Here is a 19,167-nt window from a genome sequence, read left to right on the forward strand (position 1 = left end):
AGTTTTCAACTCTGTAAGATCAAGAAAATTAGAAGCTCGAGCAAAATTTACCTAAATCTCTTGGAACCCAGGAGGCCCTAGCTGACATCTGGGTTATAATAATGTAATAATTAGGATTAGTGTTTACCATATGCCAGACATTGCACCTTATGCAAATTGCCTCTTTAATCTTCATAACAAACCAATGATGGTAGACACCATCTCATTTTATAAAGAAGGCAACTGAGGCTAATGGCATGCCCAAAGCCATATAGTAAGTAGATGCCAGAGTGAGTAGTTCCATCTTTGTCCAGCTGAAACAAAAGCAATTCCAGTTCTTGTGAAACAGATCCTTCTTTTTCTGTTTACCAAACACCAGATAAGCTGGAATGAAGAGCAGATAAAGAGTGAAAGAGATAAGACTAAGGAAAAGTTGAAAGAAAAAACAGAGATTCAGAAAAGAAAAAGGAATGTGATAAATCACTGATATTCATATTCTAATATTTTCTCACTTATATTTGTTTGGATCTGAATGAGCTGGCATTTTTTTTTTCTGACAGACAGTTGATGTATCATGCAGTATTACTTCTTACTCACCTTACAGGCTAATTATTTTTTTACGATGAGACTTTTTAATTGATATAGATCCCAAAATAGTTCACAGAACTGAAATCACCATACTAATGCATAAATTCAATACATATTGGGAAAGCAGTAGAGCAAAAATCTGAGAATAACAAAGTCATCTTTCCATGGGTTTCATTTGTTACATTTCAGAGCTCTTGTACACAACAACATAACGGCAAATTCGGCAATAATCTTACTTTAAATATATAGACTGTAATTATTCATCAGAAGCAAATACTAAAGGAAATTGGAGGCCACAATACTACTATCAAATGGAAATTGTGGCATTATTTTCTCCTATATGAAAAAAGTGGGAGAAGCCAATTGAGTTAATGTAGTTGTCATCTGCTACTGAACAGTGGTGGCAGGGACCCTGGGCCGGAGCCCTGTGGGGACACACTCAAGGGCAGGGATCATGAGGCCATTCTAGTGAAGGGCTCTGCTATTTCCCTTGTTTGCCTTTTATGCAGCAACTCAACAGATTCCATTTGATTTTACCATTTTCTGACAATGCTTAAATTTGCAATATTAAACAAAAATTTCATAAACTGTACCTTCAACAAATAGCAAGTGAAATTTTGTCTTTCATTCCCACCAAGCCCCCAAACTTATATGTCCAAAAGAAGCACCCACTGCAGTACACATGAGCTACCTACATGATTAGATGAAGCAGTGGGGAGAATATCACAACATCTGGAGGGACCAAATCTCCAAATGAAGACTGAAAATGAACAGCCCACAGTTGGAGAAAAGTGTCCTACGAGAAAGAAAAAATAAAAACATAACAAGCCCCCCAAACCTTGCAATTCATTTAACCTAAACAAAGATAGCAATTTGTATTGGCCCAATTTCAGCTGTAGATGAATCCCTGCAGAAATAGTGTTGAGTTGCACTTAAGTACATCAAGGAGAGAGGAAAGTCATTTGGTGATCTCGGGTTTCCGAAGACACCTGTGGTGGCGTGTTCACGTTTACTACTGCATCACAAATGCAAGGACAGGTGACACAGACGTGAAATGGTCCCCCTAGATGCGACATCCCAACAGGTCTCCGGTCGCCCATGTGCCACCCGTCTGCTGCTGGAACACATCGATTGTGTCTTCATCCTCCATCTCCAGCTGTGCTGGAGTGTCTACTTCATTAATTGGCTGCCCAGCAAACCTGACTCTAATCTGTCTCACTGACAAGCCCTGTCGCTCCCAGTAGGCCTTCACCAGCTTGCTCAGAGGCGTGTGCCTCTTGATTTTGAACTGGACGACAGAGCCATCCTGCCCAGCCACCTTCAGGTTGATATGGTCATTCTCTGTCTTCACTCCCTCCTTGGGCTTCTCCTCGGACATGGCTGCGCGGGCGGCGGCAGCAAAGGCTAGGGCAGCGCCGGAGCGGGCGAGTCACGCTCTCAGCCCCACCGCTCTCCCGCTGCAACTGCTATTTTAAGAATTTTTAAAAAATTAAAGTTTCCACATTCTACTAGAACCTAAGGGCTTTTAGACACACGCAGCTCACTGCTGTTGAGACAATACCCTTTCACAGAGACCCTGCACAGGGTTTGGGAGCTTAACAGGAGAGGACTGCCCATCTCTATACTGAGGAGAGGCGGTTAGACTTGAACTGCTGGCTCTTTCATTAGCAGTTTGAGACGGTGCACATTACACTAACAAGACTGGCAACAGCTCTCCCACCGGCCAGCTCCCTCCTTTCAGCTTCTGCCCTCTGCTCTCCTCTGAGGCTTGTCTTCCGTCTAAGATCACAGCAATGTGGGCTGCTCAGAGTGGCTTTGTCGCTCTCTGTATGCAAAGTGCACTGGGAACTGGCTGGTTCTGCAGGTTACTTTGCCAGGAGTGGTTTTTCACAGTGGTGAGTGCTGCCTGTTGGCTCCACGTGTTGATAAAATGACGATGTTGGTGTTTGTGCACTCATTGATAGGGGCAACCTTGGTGGCTCTGTTCATCCCCATTGTTTCTGGGTGTTGGCAGAGCCTCCACTCACCCTGTTTTTTTTTAAAAAAGCCCAGACTCCAAGTGTTCCCTCTGGTACCTGAGAGATGGCCTGCTGAGAGGAGGGCCTCGGGGCTGGGCCCAGGGAAGTGGAGCCTGAGCCTTTCTAGGCCTCAGACCAGGCAGAGAGGAACTGGAGGAGTGAGGCCCCAGGTGGTCAGAGAGACAGCCACCTGTGAGCAGAAGAGAGGAAATCGGCCATGGAAGCAGAACTCCACGGTAACTCTGGATAGTGAGAGCTCAGAGGGAGAGGTAACACGTCAGCTTCATGGCAGGAGAGGCAGCTGAGACGGACCCTAAGAAACAAGGGCAGCTTTAAGGACTGGGGAGGGGACAGTCACCAGACCACATTTCCATGAGGGCGAATTTCTGAAGATAGAAGGTCCTCAATCAGGGGTCTGTAGTGAGGGAAAGTGCTGACCCCACCACAGGCTGTGAACACACCCGCACCAACAGAGCCGTCTCAGGGCTTAGTGTCCTCAGATGGTCCCCTCTTCAGGTTTGGCTTGGGAGCCACTCTGTGGCTGGTCCACGAATCTACAGCTCCGGCAGACTCCCACCATTGTGGTCAAGCCCAGAAGGGCTCCAGCCCATGGCTCCCCTCAGGCCTTGGCAGAAGAAGGCCAGGATTGAACCCAGGTCTCCAGCATGGAAGGTTAGAGCTCTACCACTGAGCCACCAGTCTGCTCTCCAAAGAGTGCTGCAGGACTCAGTGGCTGTCCACTTGTTCTCAGCTCTGCTGTCCCTAAGCTGCAGAGCCAGCTCCTGAAATCCATGTTCTCTCATAATATTCTTCCTCCTGGCCAACTCTGTCCTTGGGCCTGAGCCTCACAGAAAAATCTGGAAGATCTTTACAGACAGTGCAGGGCACCCATCCAGCCTGCTTTACGAGCCCTTTTGAACCTGCGTCCTGCGTTCCCTGCTGGCTGCGAGCAGGGCCTTCTCATCAGGCTCAGAAACAGCTTGCGGATCAGAAGCAGCTGTGTTCCCTCTGGAGGCACCGCGCAGCAAACTCATTAAGGACTTTCATCTTCATCAACCTCCAATCTGTTTCAGGAGGATTGGTTTTATGAAAATAAAAGAGAATCTTCAATTTGTCATTTTACAAAAATCCAGAATTGATGATTGGAGACGGATGGTGCCGTGTGCACGTGCTTGTGCGTGCCTTTGAGAAGGGGCTGGCAAACCCGCATTTTGAGGAGTCAGTAGTAGTTGGTGGGGAGGCCAACTGGCTCCACCACGCTCCCGATCCACGTCTTTCCTAGTGCAGGTGACTCGGGTCTGACAGATCCCACTGGGGACATTGTCTCTGAGCACCCTGGTCCAGAAGGTTTGTCCTTCGTACTACCCTGCTGCTGAGCTGGAACCGACCAGTAGCTGACCGTCTGCAGGATTCTGAGGCTGTAAGCTGCACAGGCGACTGCCCGTTTCCTCTCACATTGCAGCCAGTGGACCCTATCTGCTGGGGAACTTGACCTCTGCGTTAGCCACTGGGCTCCCTCCACACCAGGACACCGGATCTCTCTCAGAGGATTCTAGCTCTGACTCTATTTTGTGTTTCTCCAGATGGAATCCAGCGTTTTAGACCTTGCATTCCAAGGGGTGGGAGGCCAGGTCTTAACCTCTCCAGATGCCCCAGACAACAGCTTTAGAAACAAAATGTGCAGAGCCGCTTAGCAGTGAATTCACAGTGGACTTCTAAGCAGATGCCTGGAGAGAGACGATGTCATCCCTGCCATCAGGAGACAAGTTAGGGACCATGAGACAGGTGAGGTCAAGAACGTGCCGGAGTCCGTGCTCATGGCACAGAAGCAGCCTCAGAGCGCATACACTCGGACAGGGCCCGGAGGAATCACTGTCACTGTAGACATCTAACAGCAACTTCTCAGACCTCACCCATCCTCAGGCTGTTTGAGGAGTTAAGCTCGATGACTCTATTATCCAATAAGAGTGAAGGTTCAAAACCACACTGAGGCTCTTTGGATGTGAGACCAGGAGGTCTGTTTATCACCCTTGAAACCCGAAGGAGCTGCCCTGCTTGGCCCAGGTGGGTGCCAGGAGCCAGACCTTGGAGCACAGTTTGTTTTCAAGAGCCGTTTCGTAATGAGGTTCTGATCTGGGGCAGGACACCACGTGCATCCTTCGGTTATTTCTGTGGAATGGATTTCATTCTAGTGAGTGAGATGGTGTTAAATAAAACAAGGAAATAGTTTAAATGAAACACTTGATGCTTTGTCGAAGGCCAGAAAGCTGCCTTTCTTGCTAATAGATCCAGTGTCTTGGTCACTGCAGGCTCGGATGGGAATGAGGGAACCTGGGACAGGAGATCAGCTGCCAGTGAGGCAGACCGTGCGGGAACCTGCATGATCTGCTGGAGCAGTAACTCGTTAGCAAATGCACAGCTTCTGCTGAAAAGTGATCTCATCTGTTCCAACAGAATCAGCTGTATAATGTCAGTGAGAGGCCTGAGCAGTTAATTGATACAAAATCTAGAGGAGCTCCTAGAACAGCGTGTAAGTGAATCGCTGTAAGCTCTTAAGGCTGTGGTTATTAAAATATTGATATATAAACACAAAACTGCACACACGGTGCCCTATTTGTTTTCTTACTCTCTCAAGGTCTAAAATAGTCTACTTACCCTCCATTATAAATGTAACCAGAATACTTACGACGCCCATAATTTAAGTTCGTCATTGTATCACTTACATAAATCATCCTCTATTTTCACTTGCGATGGTCTCATTTGTCTCTTGCATGCCTCTCTGTGATTTGCCGTTTCTACAGGATACCCGAGAGAAGTGTGCTCTGGCGCTGTGACAGCAGAGGTCAGCGAGCGAGTCTGGTACACTGGTTTTGGACCGGCGTGTGGCATTAAGATTGTGTCTAAAATGATGCAAGTGATATTGCTACTTGTCTTGGTTTGGGCACTTTCTTATTTGACGTTTTTTAAAGGAACTTGACATCATGAATTTGAAAGTCTATACCTGTTGTTTTGTGTCATGAGTGAACATAAGCGCTATTTCCAGAGAGACACATATTCAGTTCCAAATCAGAGCATAAATGAAGATGGAGAACTGGAGGCACGTCGAGATGCTGCAGGCTTGGGTCACAAAGCTCAGGGCTGACAACAGAGATGTGAGTGTAGGGCAAATGTGAAGCAACTGCGGCTAAAACTCGGCCCAGTCCCACTTGTCTAGATGACAGGACAAGGAAGAGGCTGCATACAGCCGTGGCCCTGCGGGTGTGAGGAGGATGAAATGGCTACGGCCCCAACCCTGTGCTTGACAGGCCAAGGAAAAGAAACAGAAACAGTAGTGATGGTCAGCTACGTGAGTGGAGAATCAAATGAAAACCAGAGGTTTTCATAGAAAACAGGAGAAGTTTAAGAATGGGAAGGGCAGCACAGAGGAAATAAGGCAGGACTGAGAACCATCTGGATCTCATTGCTCTGTGGAATGCTGCCTCAGCAAAGCCTACAGCATATTAACTTTCCCTCCTGTCACTGGACCTGTCCATTTGGTGAAAGCCAGTGGCTTATATGTTGCAATGTACTACTAGCATCACCCAGGGTGGACAGGTTTCACCAGAGTGTCCAATCAAAAACAGACGACTTAAAGAGGCTCTACATTCAAAACTAAGCCAATGGAAAGCCTATATTTGCTATTGTTGTTGATTGCTGGCGAGTCAAGCACAACTCCTAAGAACCCTATGAACAAAAGGCCTGAAGCCTTTCTGTAACTGTTGTCATTTATCAAAGTTCATAGAGTTTCCGGAGACATTTTGTTTCGGAAGTGGATGCCTGTCTAATGCAGTGCCAGAAGCTGGGCCCCTTAGTTTGGAAGGTTCTCAAAGCACGTAAATGGCCACAACATTGGGCTCAAGAAGGCCCGAGTTGTACAGATGGCCCAGGAAGGGTCAATACTGCACACGTTCAAAGTCAAATCAATGGAAACTAACACCTTCATGGACAAGTTCCCACTGTGGTCACCCGTTCATGAACACTGGATAACCTCACCCGTTCTCATTCTGGGACACTCGGGTAGAAAGCACTCTGTCAACACAAGGTGTTAATTGCCTCTTTATTATCGTTAGCAATTATCTTTATGGTGGTCCTGAGCCAGGACTTTGAAGGCTATGTGCAGAGAAAATCCATCTGGCAAAGATGTTTTGGAGACTAACTTTTGCTTCCAAGTTCCCTTTCCTCCAAGAAATGGGTGAAATAAAAGGTTTAATGATCAAAGGTGACCTTTTCAATGAAGCTACCGCATTTGGAAAGTGTCCACTGGAAGCTCTTGCAACAATGGTGAAGTGTTTATGTTTTGTGTTTTTCCTTGCTGCTGCTCGGGCAGGCTTCCCTGCTCTTACAAGGGAGCTGGGCCTCACGGAGCCAGGCTGGACCAGGTTGGAGAGGTGCCTGTCACTTCAGGCCAGTGCTGCTGGGAGTCTGGGGTGGGTCTGGACACACTGCCTACTGGACAGTCTCCCTTCTTGGAATATTATTGAATCATACTTTTTTGTGGTCTCAAAACAAAGCCTGCAGACCTGCAGATGGGCTGCCAAGAGGGCCACCTTTCTACTTAGAATGTAACTGCTCTGTGGGATTGGGGCTCAGGGGAACCGAACTCCCTGACCTCCACGCACAGAAGAGGGGCAGTCTCCAAACTTCTCCCTCACCCTCTCCTTTAGCTTTCTCTTGACTTGCTCGGTTTTGACTGAAGTCATCTGGAGATATTGAAGCTGGGAACAGAATCAGTGCATTTGGTCTGACATTATTGCATATAGGTTCATGAGGTTTTGTGGTTTCTTCATCAAGCGTGTAGTTACATGTTACAAAATGAAACCATAAAATCCTCGTCTTGGAAAATCCTGCGTCTCTACCGAGGCGCCAAAGGAGCCCAGAGCTGGACGGAACAGGGGAGCTGGAGAAGGCCTGTCTGCTCTGGAGTCAACGTGCTCAGGTTGGATGTCAGTGTGAGGCATTTGATGTTTTAATAACTAGTTGGAAATGAAAATAAACTGTTAAGAGAGGGTTAGTACAAAAAACAGTGTCCTTCAAACAGTCCAGACATGCCAAATTTGAGATGCTGAGTTGTACTTTCACCAATGACCATTAAAACAATAAACCAGTCCTTTCTCCCAAAAGCTGGTGAGGCAGAAGGTGCCAGCCTTGGCTCTGCCCATGCCCACCTCTCTGTGGTTTCATCACTGAACACTTGCCCCTATTTACTTATGTTTTTAAGAATCTTCAACATTGACAACAAAAACTATCCACGTTGTTGTTGATGTTGAGTACTGTGAGTTAATCCCCAGTCACTGGGGGCCCAAGTGACACCACAGAACTGTCCCCGGGTGTCTCCTAGGCTGGCTGCGGTCCACCTGCAGGCAGAGTACCACGTCCTTGTCCTGGGAGCCACTGAGCACTGTCCCACTCCCAGCCTTGCAGTTTGTTACCTGAGGGTTCAACCTCGCCAGCACCAGGGCTCCTCATTCATACTGTGCTTGTCACTTAGAATAAAAAATCAAATCCTTCTTTCCTTCAATGCCACTTTCTTCACTCAAACTGTGGTTTTAGAGAAGGAATGAGCTATTGGAGTAATGAACAAATCAGTGTTAGAGGAAACACAACGAAAAAGCTGCTCAGAAATGAAGATGGTGAGACTGTCACCAGGCAAGACCGACTGGGGGAAAGGACATTGTGTTTGGGCAATTAAAGGGCCAGGAAAAATGGATGAGACTGCTCTGAAACGGCTGGACGCAATCGCTGGCACAATGGCCTCACTCCGATGACGTGGAAAAGCAGAGAGTGAAAGGTTTCTGAGTCAGAACTGAATCGATGGCACCAAATTCCAACTGCATGAGTGGAAGGAAGCTTCCCACTGGAAAGGAAGCTGCAGTGAGAAGGCAGGTGGGAGGAAGCACGATGTCGGAAGATTCCCGCACTTGCCCAAGTACCCACTGAGCGCCCTGACCTTGGAGGACACTGCTCCGTGTTCCAGGGTGGACAAACACCTGCCTACCCTCAAGATGGCTGCATCCTAATAATAAAGGAGTCAACAAATAAGAAATGCTTATACAATCTACCAATGGTGACAAGCACTACAGAGAAACACTTACAGGGCGAGCGGGAGAGAATGCCAGCTGGCTGTTAGAGCCCTCAGATACCTTCTACTCATAGAGCCCCCTTGTTGTTCTTGGTTTTAGATGTCATCTGCTTGACTGACTCATAGCAACCATATGAACAACAGGTGTAAACCAAAACCTACTCTGGGCTATGCCACTGTTCCCACCGTGCTCAATACCATTGTTGCAGTCACCATGTCAATCAATTCTTCTTTGGAGGGTCTTCTTTCTGAGAATTATCAAGGGACTTTACAGCTTCCCATGATCTCCACCATGACTGAGTAACACCATTTTTCAGACGTGTCCTTACAGTCACAAAACACCACCATAAAAAAAAAAAAGAGCGAGCGAGCTGCCTTCTTCCGGTTCAGTCCTTAGTGTTGATGAGATGCTGCCATTGTTATAAGCTGTCCCATAGTTACCCATATACAGAATCAAGCATCGTCCCAGCCTGCACCGTCCACTCAGTCACTGCCATGCTTGAACTGACTATTGTGGCCACGACGTCAGTTCATGTCAGTGAGGATTTGCATCTTTGAGCTGACCTTCTACTTGGCCAAGCATGATGCTCTTCTCCAGCGAACTGTCCGTTCTGATAATACATCCAAAGTCTCATGCTCCTTGATTCTAAGAGACATTCTGGTTACGGTTCTCCCAAGACTGATTTGTTTCTTCTCCAGGTTCTAGTTAATATGCTTTGTCAATATGATCATACAAAGAAATGCATTCTTCCTCAATCTTCTTCACTCAGGACACATAAATCGTTAAAGGAGAGGTTCAACGGGAGACTGGCCTTGCCCTGCCCCAGGTCAGGTGGCAGAAGCTGCATAAGTTCAGGAGGTTACAAGGTCTGTCTGGGCTTCAGCGTTTGCCTCAAAGGAACTCTGCAGGGCAAATGAAATCATGGTAATGATGGCGTCATGTTACACGTCACGGCCCTCAGTTAGTGGCTGACTGACTGCTTAGTGGCCTATGGAGCACTAGTGGTTTAGGGACAAGAAGTTATGCTGCCAATCCAAAGGCACGCAGTTCAAATCTCCCAGATGGTCCACCAGGGGAAGACGTACAGTGTCCTCCTATGTAATTTACTGCCTGTGAAAACCTGCTGGAGGTTCAGCTGGGAGTCGGTTCTGACTTTTTAGTCCAAAACAAATACAAATGGCCTACCGGTAGAGAGTTGTACTGTTCAAAACCACCAGTTTTCCTGAAAGAGGACAATGTGCAAACCTCTGTCATGGAACTTTCAGCCTCAGAAATCCCACCGGACAGTCGCTATGGGCTGGTTCTGAGTTGGCACCAATGGCGTGTTTTTATTGTTGGTAACGTTCATATTTATGAGAACTCTGAGCATGACAGAAGAGCTTGCTGCCTGGGCCTGTGCCACCCTTGTGACCACCAGTGTGAGCCCGCTATTACAGCCACTTAGAATTTGGGGTGTCTTCCCCCCTTCAGGGTCATACGCAAGCACTGTACTAGACAATATTCTGGAGGGACCCATAATGTTTCCAGTAACTCATTTTGAAAGTAGATCACCATTCATTTCTTTGGAATCTATGAATCTATGTATAAAAATTCCATTGAAATCTGTCCGTCATGGGGACTCTTGTAGTATTTGGAATCCCAGTGGTGTAGCTTCCAGCTTCACAGTGACACATAAGCCACCGCAGTACAACAAACTGACAGTTATTAGATGGTGACAAGCTCACACAAATAAAAGCAACAACATTTTACAGTGTTTGCTGTTGGTGTGATTGTAAAATGATGCAACCATTCTGGAAGGCAGTTTTTGACGTGTCTTCAAAAAGCTGAACACAGAAATTCCATATGATCCAGCTATTTCACTGCTTGGAACATACCCAGAGAAAATGAGAACTGAGGCACAGAGTCTTGTACACCAATGTTTATAGAAGCGTTGTTCACCATCACAAGAACATGGAAACAGCCTAAATAGCCAACCACAATCAAATGGATTGGAAAATTGATACATTCACATGATGAGATACTATGCAGCATGCAGGAGCAATGATTTTGTAAATCACTACCTAATTTGAGAGGGACTGGAGAACATTATCCTAAGTGAACTAACTCAATCTAATAAGGACAAATAATGCATAAGACCATTATTGTAGAAAGATAACTAATAAAATGTGTACGAGGATCCAAGGAGGGGGGGCGGGATAGGAGCAGAGGGGTGAGGATGCAGGGATTGTGGTTCCAATAACAAACCTAGACATAGGGGATCTAGGAGAGAGGGAAGGAGCAGTATTGGGAGGTATGCAGGCTGGGAGATGCTTATTACAGAACAGAAGTGAAGTTCAAGATGGTGTTTTAAGCTATCCTAGAACTTGTGTCTGAGGTTGACCAGGTGAGGAGAAGCACACAGAGTGACCTTCAGACAGGTTACCTCGATGGAGTGGTTGAGATGAAACCCTATCAGAGCAGGCTGAAGGGGAAACCACGTGGGCAGAAGTAGAGGAAGTGAGCTCGTACCATCCTTTATAACTTTAGTTTCTTAAAAGGAGTGGTGTATGAGGACCCTCCCTGGTGATGCAAAAATCAGGCCATACTCTTGATTTTCAATCAAAAGATTGGAGATTCGAGTCAATCTGACACACTTTGGGGGAAAGGCCTGTGAATCTACTTTCAAAATACCAGGCCCTCAGAGTTCTGTGGTTTGCACGTCTCCTCTGTTCACATAGGACGATACTGAGTCAGGGTCAGAATGAAGACGAATGATTGAGAGAATGAGAGGAGAGGATCTTCTTCTAATAAGGCAAGAGCTTTTGTTTATTTTTGTTTAAGATAAAGTTAAATAAATTGCCAAGAATGGATGAAAAAGAGAGGAATGGGTTCTGTCCAGTCAGTGCCAAGTGATAGCGACCTCACACGACACACAAAGTCTCCTGGGATGCAGTCTTCACTGAAGCAGGACAACAGGCCTGCCATCAGTTTCTCTCCCTGAAAACACTGGGTCAGGTTCAAACTTCTGACCTTTCAGTGAGAAATCAATGCTTAACCAGCAGGCCACTAAGACCCCTTGCTGACAGAAATAACCCCCTGGAAATTGGGATTATCGCGAGGGGCCTTTAGGGGAGCAGCATGCAAGTTGCTGGAGAAGATAAGTCCCTGATGACTCAAACAGTTTGTACCCAAACACTGACATAAAGGTTTGCCGTTCCTCAACCCCAGCATGAAAGGAAACCTGGAGGGGTGTGTGTGTGTGTGTGTGTGTGTGTGTGTGTGTGTGTGTGTGCGCGTGCGCGCGCGCGCGCGCGCGCGCGTCAGGAGCCACCGAGTTGGCCTCTCGGGTGCAATGCTGCGGTTCTGAGCAAGTCTGCTTGCTCGTCGCTATCTCTGCCGTCCTTAAGCCCATTGTTGCATCCACCGTGTAATCTCTCTCATTCACAGTTTTCTTCTCCTTCACGGCTCCTTTATTTTTCCAAGTATGATATTCTTCTCCAGGAAATAAGTTTAAAATCTATCAGATGAAGTCTAATCATCCAAAACTCTTTGAGAAGTCAGAATTGACAGAAAAAAGGTTTTGTTTTGTGTTTGGTGTTCCAGTACGCACAGTGGGATAACGCAGGATTCGGGTGACCCGGCTGCTTCCATGTCAATGGGCGAGAATACGGAATTTGTGGAGAGGATTCAGGGTGTCTGCATTCTTACTGTGAGGAGAAGTCCTCAGCTGAGAATTGGGACCTGAAAGGGCATTTGAGGGCTTGGAGAGAGAGATCAAGGAATTTCCTCTTGCGAAGCCTTTGGGAAGGAGGTAGATAGAAAGCCTGGCAGGACTGGATGAACAGAAGAACAGACATTATGGCAAAGAACAGGCACATTTTCTGTATATACTCAGATACGGAGGCCCAGCCAGAGAAATCTCTTCTCCCACCCAGCCTGTGCTCAGGGCCCAGGAGCTCACTCGCCCTTGCTTGGGAACCTAGACATGTCTACTTGAAGAGTTTGCCTTGTTGTGTAAACATCTCTTCACTTGGAAAAGCACACACAGCCGACAATGCCCAGAGCAGGTAGACCTTCTAAAAGCGCTGGCATGGAAATCCTTGTAGAACACACAGAAAGAGGAGAGGAAGCAGTGGGGCGCACTGTTGTATCTGTTACATAGTTCGTCCCTGTTACCTCCACCTCCCATGGCCGCATGTGGCTGAAGCATCATGGAAAATAAGCAAGATAAGTACTTCAAGATGGCCCCAGGGTTTACGCAAGTGGTTTTCCACTGCTTGGGTTTGATGTCATCCAACCTATAAGCAGTCACCTAACAGGCTCTAAAAAGTATCAAGAAGAAAAAGTTGTGCGTGACTGATTCTGCGCGTGTGTGTGTGTGCGCGCGCGCGCGCATGTGTGTTCAAAAAAGGGTATTTATTTTGAAATAATTATTCATGACCTTTTTCCTATAAAAATCCATTTTCTATTTACTGCAGAGAATTAAGAAAATACAGTAAATTATAAGGAAGACATTTGAATAACTTATATTTCTGCCACCCAGAGAGAACTACTGTCAACAATTTGGGCTGTTTGCTTTCAGTCATTTTACGCATATATTTACGTGATTGAGATTATTCTGTAAACACAACTACAGGCTCTGTTTTCTTCTTTGTATTTGATTCCTCTCCTGCACGCTTCTCCTCCCCCATTCAATGTTAAATTGTGAAACAAGAGATCCCAGTCAGTGGCTGTTCCAAGTTGTGCTGTTAGATGCTTTTTCGTCAAGCACAACTCATAGTGACCCTAGGAACAACAGATCTAAACCCTGTTCTATTCTGTGCCATCTTCACACTTCCTGACATACTAATGTCCACTGTGGCAGTCTCTGTGGCAGTCACCTGGTGGAGGGTCTTCCTCTCCCCTGTCAACATTCCACCTTTCTCAGCATCATGTTCTCTCCAAGGAATAGCCCCTCCTAGCAACATACCCACAGCATGTGGGGCAAAGCCTCATCATCCTTGCCTCTACAGAGCAGTCTATCTGCACCCTCTCTGAGACATGGTTTTTGTTCTCTTGGCCGTCCGTGGGATGTTCCATGCTCTTCTCCAACACCACGACTCAAAGGTATCAACTTTTCTTCCATCATCCTTATTCACCGTCTGGCTCTCAGATGCATAAAAGTGATCTGAAAGACCAGGAATTGAATCAGATGCATGTTAGTACATAAACACACCATTGCTCCTCAATAATTTGGAGATGACCCCAACTGCAGACTCTCTCAGTGCAATGTGTCTTCTTAGCTCTTGACTGCTGATCAAGGAGCCAAGAAAGATGGAGTTGCTGACAGCTTCAATCTCTCCTCCATTCATCATGATGTTGCCTATCAGTCCAGTGGTAAGAATCTTTGTTTTCTTGACATTGAGATGCAATCCATATTGAAGGCTGCATTTCTTGACTTTCTGCAACAAGTGCTTCAAGTCTTCCTCACTTTCAGCAAGCAAGGTTGCGTTATCAGCATAACGTAGGTTATTGATGAGTCTCCCTCCCATCCTGATGCCACACTCCTACTCATAGAGTCCAGCTTCTTGAATAATTTTCTCAGTATACATATGGAGAAAGAACACAGGCATAGGTTCCGCATGAGCACAGTCAAGTGCTCTGGGACTCCCATTCTTCTTAATGCCAGCCACAACTTGTTAAGATCCACACAGTCAACTGCTCCCTTTCTTTTAGTTGTTGTTATCGATGCCATTGAGTCAATTCTGACTCATAGTGACTCCATGTGACGGGGTAGAACTGTTGGCTTTGAGGCTGTCTTTACAGAAGGAAGCTCATTGCCATTGAGCCAGAACTGATCTCTAGCTGCCTCTCTATTGAGTTTCCAAGACTGGAAAGTGCACAAGAAGAGCTTGTTGGTCTTTCTCCTGTGGAGCAGCTAATAGTCAGAAACTAGGTGCCTTTGCTTGTCAGTAGCACTTCTTCCCACTGGGCCATCAGAGTATAAAAAATTAGCCCTTTTCTCCTGTTTAAGACCTTAAACATGTACAGTAAAGAAAGTGGGAATCCCACCCAACAGAGTTCAACAATTGAAACGAAGGCAGAGTAACATCTTGGCCAATGGACTGACGTAGGGAGCAGAGTCAAAGACACTCTGTGGTCTCTCATGGGCAACAGAGAGCATGGTGAGCTCAAAATTGAAATAATGAAGACTCACCCTCAATTAAGTTACCTTCTAGTCAACCTATAAATGACTCCTTGTTTTTCAAAGTCATAAATACTGTGACCACAGTTTACATACCTTTCCCTGATTGAGGGCTGCTTTCTTCCAAGTCCAAGAAGAAGCTCTTCCAAAGACCTCAAGATCTGATGGAGCTGCAGTGGAGTTCAAGTTGCTGAGGTCCTTGATATGATGTCACAATAGAAGTCCTGCTGAAGTGTAAAGTGTCCCTTTCAGTGAATTTATGCAGTTATTTCATTTACTGACAGGGATCTGGTGGTATGGGTCAGTGTTGGGCTACTAATTGAAAGGTCAAGGACTCAAATATCCCCACAGTTCCACAGAAAAAAGATGAGACTGTTTATTCCTATTAGGATTTATAGTCACAAAAGCTCAGTGGAGAGTCTGCATGAAGGCCAGTGAACTGGTGAGTTTCCTGAGAGACGTGTACTGTTTCCTGTGACACTTGTCCTGATTTATGTTTTGGGTTTTGGGCTTGTTGTCGCTGAGTTTGTTTTCCCAGATGACAAAATCAGAAAGCAAAGCTATCAATGGCAGGCCACAGTGATTTATTGACTCTGCTTCTTCCGTGTGCTCAGGGATAAGATTCTGTTCTGGCCTGATTTTAATTGGTTATAATCTTGGATGAATCAATGCTTTTGAGTAGAGGTGCTGGAGAAGAGTATTGGACATAGCCCGGACTGTCAAGAAAGCAAATAGGTCTGTTCTGGAGAGGGTGAAACCAAGTTGCTGTCTGGAGGCAAGGATTTCGAGACTCCATCTCACATATTTTGGGCATGTGGCCAGAAGGGACTAGTACTTGGAGAAGGACACCACGTTGGGAAGGATGAAAAGACAGAGCAGGAGAGGAAGATCCTGGATGAGAAAGGTTGACATAGTGACTGCAGTAACGGTTTATGTGTGTCAGAGACAGTGAGAGTGGCTCAGGATAGGGCAGGGTTCAGAGCTATTTTACATAGGGTCGCTATGAGTTGCAGGCTACTCAGTGACACATAACAACAGCAATGTTGAGCAGATGTCCCGTGTTTTTCTTTCGTACACATTTCAGCTCCTAACGAGAAGGGAAAGGCTTCCACAGGATGAGATAACCCAGACCTCACTTTACCTATAACATGTTTAACATCCCTACAGTGTGTCAGATTCCCCACAGGCTTGAGGGGCTCAAGTAAGATGACACTAGAAAGGTTTAGAGGGGTCACTTCAGAAAGAGGTGGAACTATACCAAGACACATATGAGAGACTTGCCCAAGAAGCCCTGATGAACATCCTTTTCCACGTTCTGGGGAAGATGTATTATGTAAGGATCACCAAGAACCCAGGTACATCAGATGCTCAACAAGAAGGTTCTGGACACACCCAAGGCCCTGATTTGAAGGTTTAGCCCCAGGATTATGAGAAGATGACTTTGTGTTCTTCAAAGGCACCCAGTTGCCACGCTTGTATTACGGCAGTACTAGAACACCAGCAGAACAGAGAAAGTTGCTCAATAGCTCGTTGTATGTACTAAAGGTGGAAGAGCACCTTTCAGGTCAGGATCATGCACACCAACTTGAGCAGAAACTGAAGACTAATCCCTCTGCCCTCCATCTCTGCATGTGTGCAAGAGTCTCATATCTACTCTCTATACGGGCAGGGGCTTGGTGAAGGGAGACCCACCAATGCTCAGTCGCCTCAACTTTTCTGTTGACTTTCTTTCAATTCCTTAGAAGATGAAGAGCTAAGAAGTGATCAAAGGCATGAGAGACCTGGGGACTTTAAACTTAAAATTATAGTTTCACAAATATATACCTCTTATCTAATAAGGGACTTTGTAGTACCTGTTTCTGGCTCTAGCTCTGGGTCTAGGTCATGCCCTTTGAGACCTGTGATACCTGGTCCCAGGAGGCCAACATTACTCTGTGGGGTCTTGTCTTCAAGCTCATATCTCTTCAGAAGTCCTTGCACTGACCTCTCTCTCAAGGGCATTTCTACTCTGTCCTACAGATGTAACAAATCTGACTCCTGTGCAGCCCATCAGGTGGGGTCTTTATGTCAAGTCATTGTTAATGGTTTTTTTGTTTGTTTTTTTTAAAGGTGTTTGTGATGAATAAACATTGTATGTACAAAATTTAATAATTCAATCTCCAGCCTCATTTCAGTCACTAACTCATACTTTTTGACTACAATTTCTTCTTCATTGCTTCCAACTTTTGCATTCCAGTCATCAGTAATTATTAATATATCATGATTTCTTGTTAGATCAGTTTCAGACTGCAAAAGTCAGATTTAAAAAAACAAAGTCAGATTTTCAACTTCCTCCTCTATACTTAAATAATATTCATGTTAATAAGTTTTCCTTGTGTGTGTTTGGATAGTATTCTATCACTCACATCACTGTACTTCAGTAATTGTTAGCAACTTCAATCTCTTCTCCATCTGTCATGATGCTTTCAATTGGCCAAGTGGTGAGAATCTTTGCTTTCTTGATGTTGAGCTTCAATTCATATTGAAGACTACAGCCCTTGATATTCTGCAGCAAGTGCTTCAGGTCCTCCTCAGTTTCAGCAAGGAAGATTGTGTCATCTGCATAACGTAGGTTGTTGATAAGTCTTCCTTCAATCCTGATGCCACATTCCTCCTCATAAATCCCAGGACCATGTTTCAATTATTGAAGGAGGTTTGTAGCCATTTCTCCTCATATCTGAGTTCTATCTCTAATGCTGTAGAGCTACCCATGCTCCTCTAATGTTCACAGGGTTTTCAAAGGCCTGATATTTCAGAGTGTATGACTAATCTCACTTCCTGTTGTAGCTATTATTATGTGCCGTCAAGTTGCCAGCAACTCACTCAGTGACTCTACGTGCTATAGCTCTGAGCCCTACCCTATGCTGAGCCATCTCACTGTGTCTGATGCACTTACCTGCATTATCTCATTAACTGTGTCAAGCCACTTCATCCTGGATCTTCCTCTTTTCCCGACTTGCACTGTCCCTTCACCCTTCTAAGTATGATGTTCTCCTGACTGTCTTCTCCTGGCAACATGCCCAAAGTGCGTAAGATGGAGTTTCAAAATCCTTACCTTGAAGGAGCAGCTTGGCTTCACTCTCTGCTCTTTTGGCAGTTCATGGTATGTTCAGTCCTCTTCTCCAGCACCACAGTTCACAGGCATTGATTCTTCTTCTGTCATCCTAACTCATTGCCCAACTTTCTGAAACATAAGAAGTAATTGTGAAGACCGTAGCCTGGATCAGGCATGTCTTAGTCTCTAGACTGACATCACTGCTCCTTAGCACTGTGGAGAGGCCCTTTACAGCGTACTTTCCTAATCTATCTCGATCTGGGAACTCTACTGAAACCTGTACAACATGAGCAACATTTCTTGCATATGAAGCACTGGTGGCATAGCTTTTAGCTTCACAGAAGCTCTCAAAGCACGCCAGTACAGTGAAATTACAGACAAGAGCTGTACTGAAATAACAAATAATAAGCAAGCATATACATACCTAAGCTATAAGGTAACTGTACATGCCTGTTGTGTGTGAAACTTTCCCATATCTGACCCTTCAGTGAGGCTTCGAGGTAGTAAAGAGCACAGAAAGAGAGGGTTCAAGAGTAGCTGGTGGATTTAACCCACGTCCATTTGGGATTTGCAGTGAAGTATTTGACCACTAAAGCCACCACAGTGCCCTATAAAGTTACCGTTGTTTTTGTTGTTGTAGAAGTCAGAACCAAACGATAGCTGACCCGCTGGCAGGTCTTCAAAAGCGGTTAATGGCCCAGGAGAAGACGTCCCACCTTAGCTGCAGAGCAGCTGGTGGATTTGAACCATGTGCCTCAGGATTGCAGCATGGCTTCTTACAACTAGGTCTCCAGGTGATCAACATGAAAATCATTTCAACAATACAATAAACTGGCAGATAAGTGTTGTATTTCTAACAGCAAAACAGGCATATGGATATCATGTTTGGGGATCAATCAGATTCAAGGTAGCATGGTGGAATGGGGCCCCAGGGGTCCTGGAGTCTTCTTGCTGAGGTCAATGGCTGGCGTAATGGGACAGGATCCTGGATGTGAGAATTCCGGCACAGGCGCTGGTTTCTCTGGATCTTCAATACTGATGCTTCACACAAGGCCTTAGGGCTGCAAGGGCAGGAGACTACAGCTGTGGAAAGAATTCTTGGAGAAACTCAGCAGGAGTCAAAACCAGGTCAGGTCCTAACCATGGAACAGATAGATCACCAATTACTTGAGTGCAAGTTTGACTTGAGGCTGAATAAAATGAAAA

General features: G+C 45.7%; 1 protein-coding gene across 1 annotated transcript; it reads right to left on the reverse strand.

The window, feature by feature from the left end:
* Positions 1-1,630: 1,630 nt before the first annotated feature.
* Positions 1,631-1,945, reverse strand: LOC102870742 (small ubiquitin-related modifier 3-like). Its single transcript, XM_006882837.1, has 2 exons — positions 1,787-1,945; positions 1,631-1,723 (listed from the first exon to the last, which is right to left on the reverse strand). The coding sequence occupies exons 1-2, from the start codon at positions 1,943-1,945 to the stop codon at positions 1,631-1,633; spliced, it is 252 nt and encodes an 83-aa protein (XP_006882899.1).
* Between the last annotated feature and the right edge of the window lie 17,222 nt (positions 1,946-19,167).

Source organism: Elephantulus edwardii, unplaced genomic scaffold (assembly GCF_000299155.1).
Source record: "Elephantulus edwardii isolate Elephantulus edwardi_28Jun2011 unplaced genomic scaffold, EleEdw1.0 scaffold00024, whole genome shotgun sequence".
NCBI lineage: Eukaryota > Metazoa > Chordata > Mammalia > Macroscelidea > Macroscelididae > Elephantulus > Elephantulus edwardii.

Bases quoted from the DNA above. Each gene is read 5' to 3' on its own strand.
- LOC102870742 (XM_006882837.1), bottom strand. From the start codon at position 1,945: ATGTCCGAGGAGAAGCCCAAGGAGGGAGTGAAGACAGAGAATGACCAT. The intron at 1,724-1,786 runs GTGAGACAGATT...ACTCCAGCACAG, and splicing joins GGGAGCGACAGGGCTTGTCA to CTGGAGATGGAGGATGAAGA.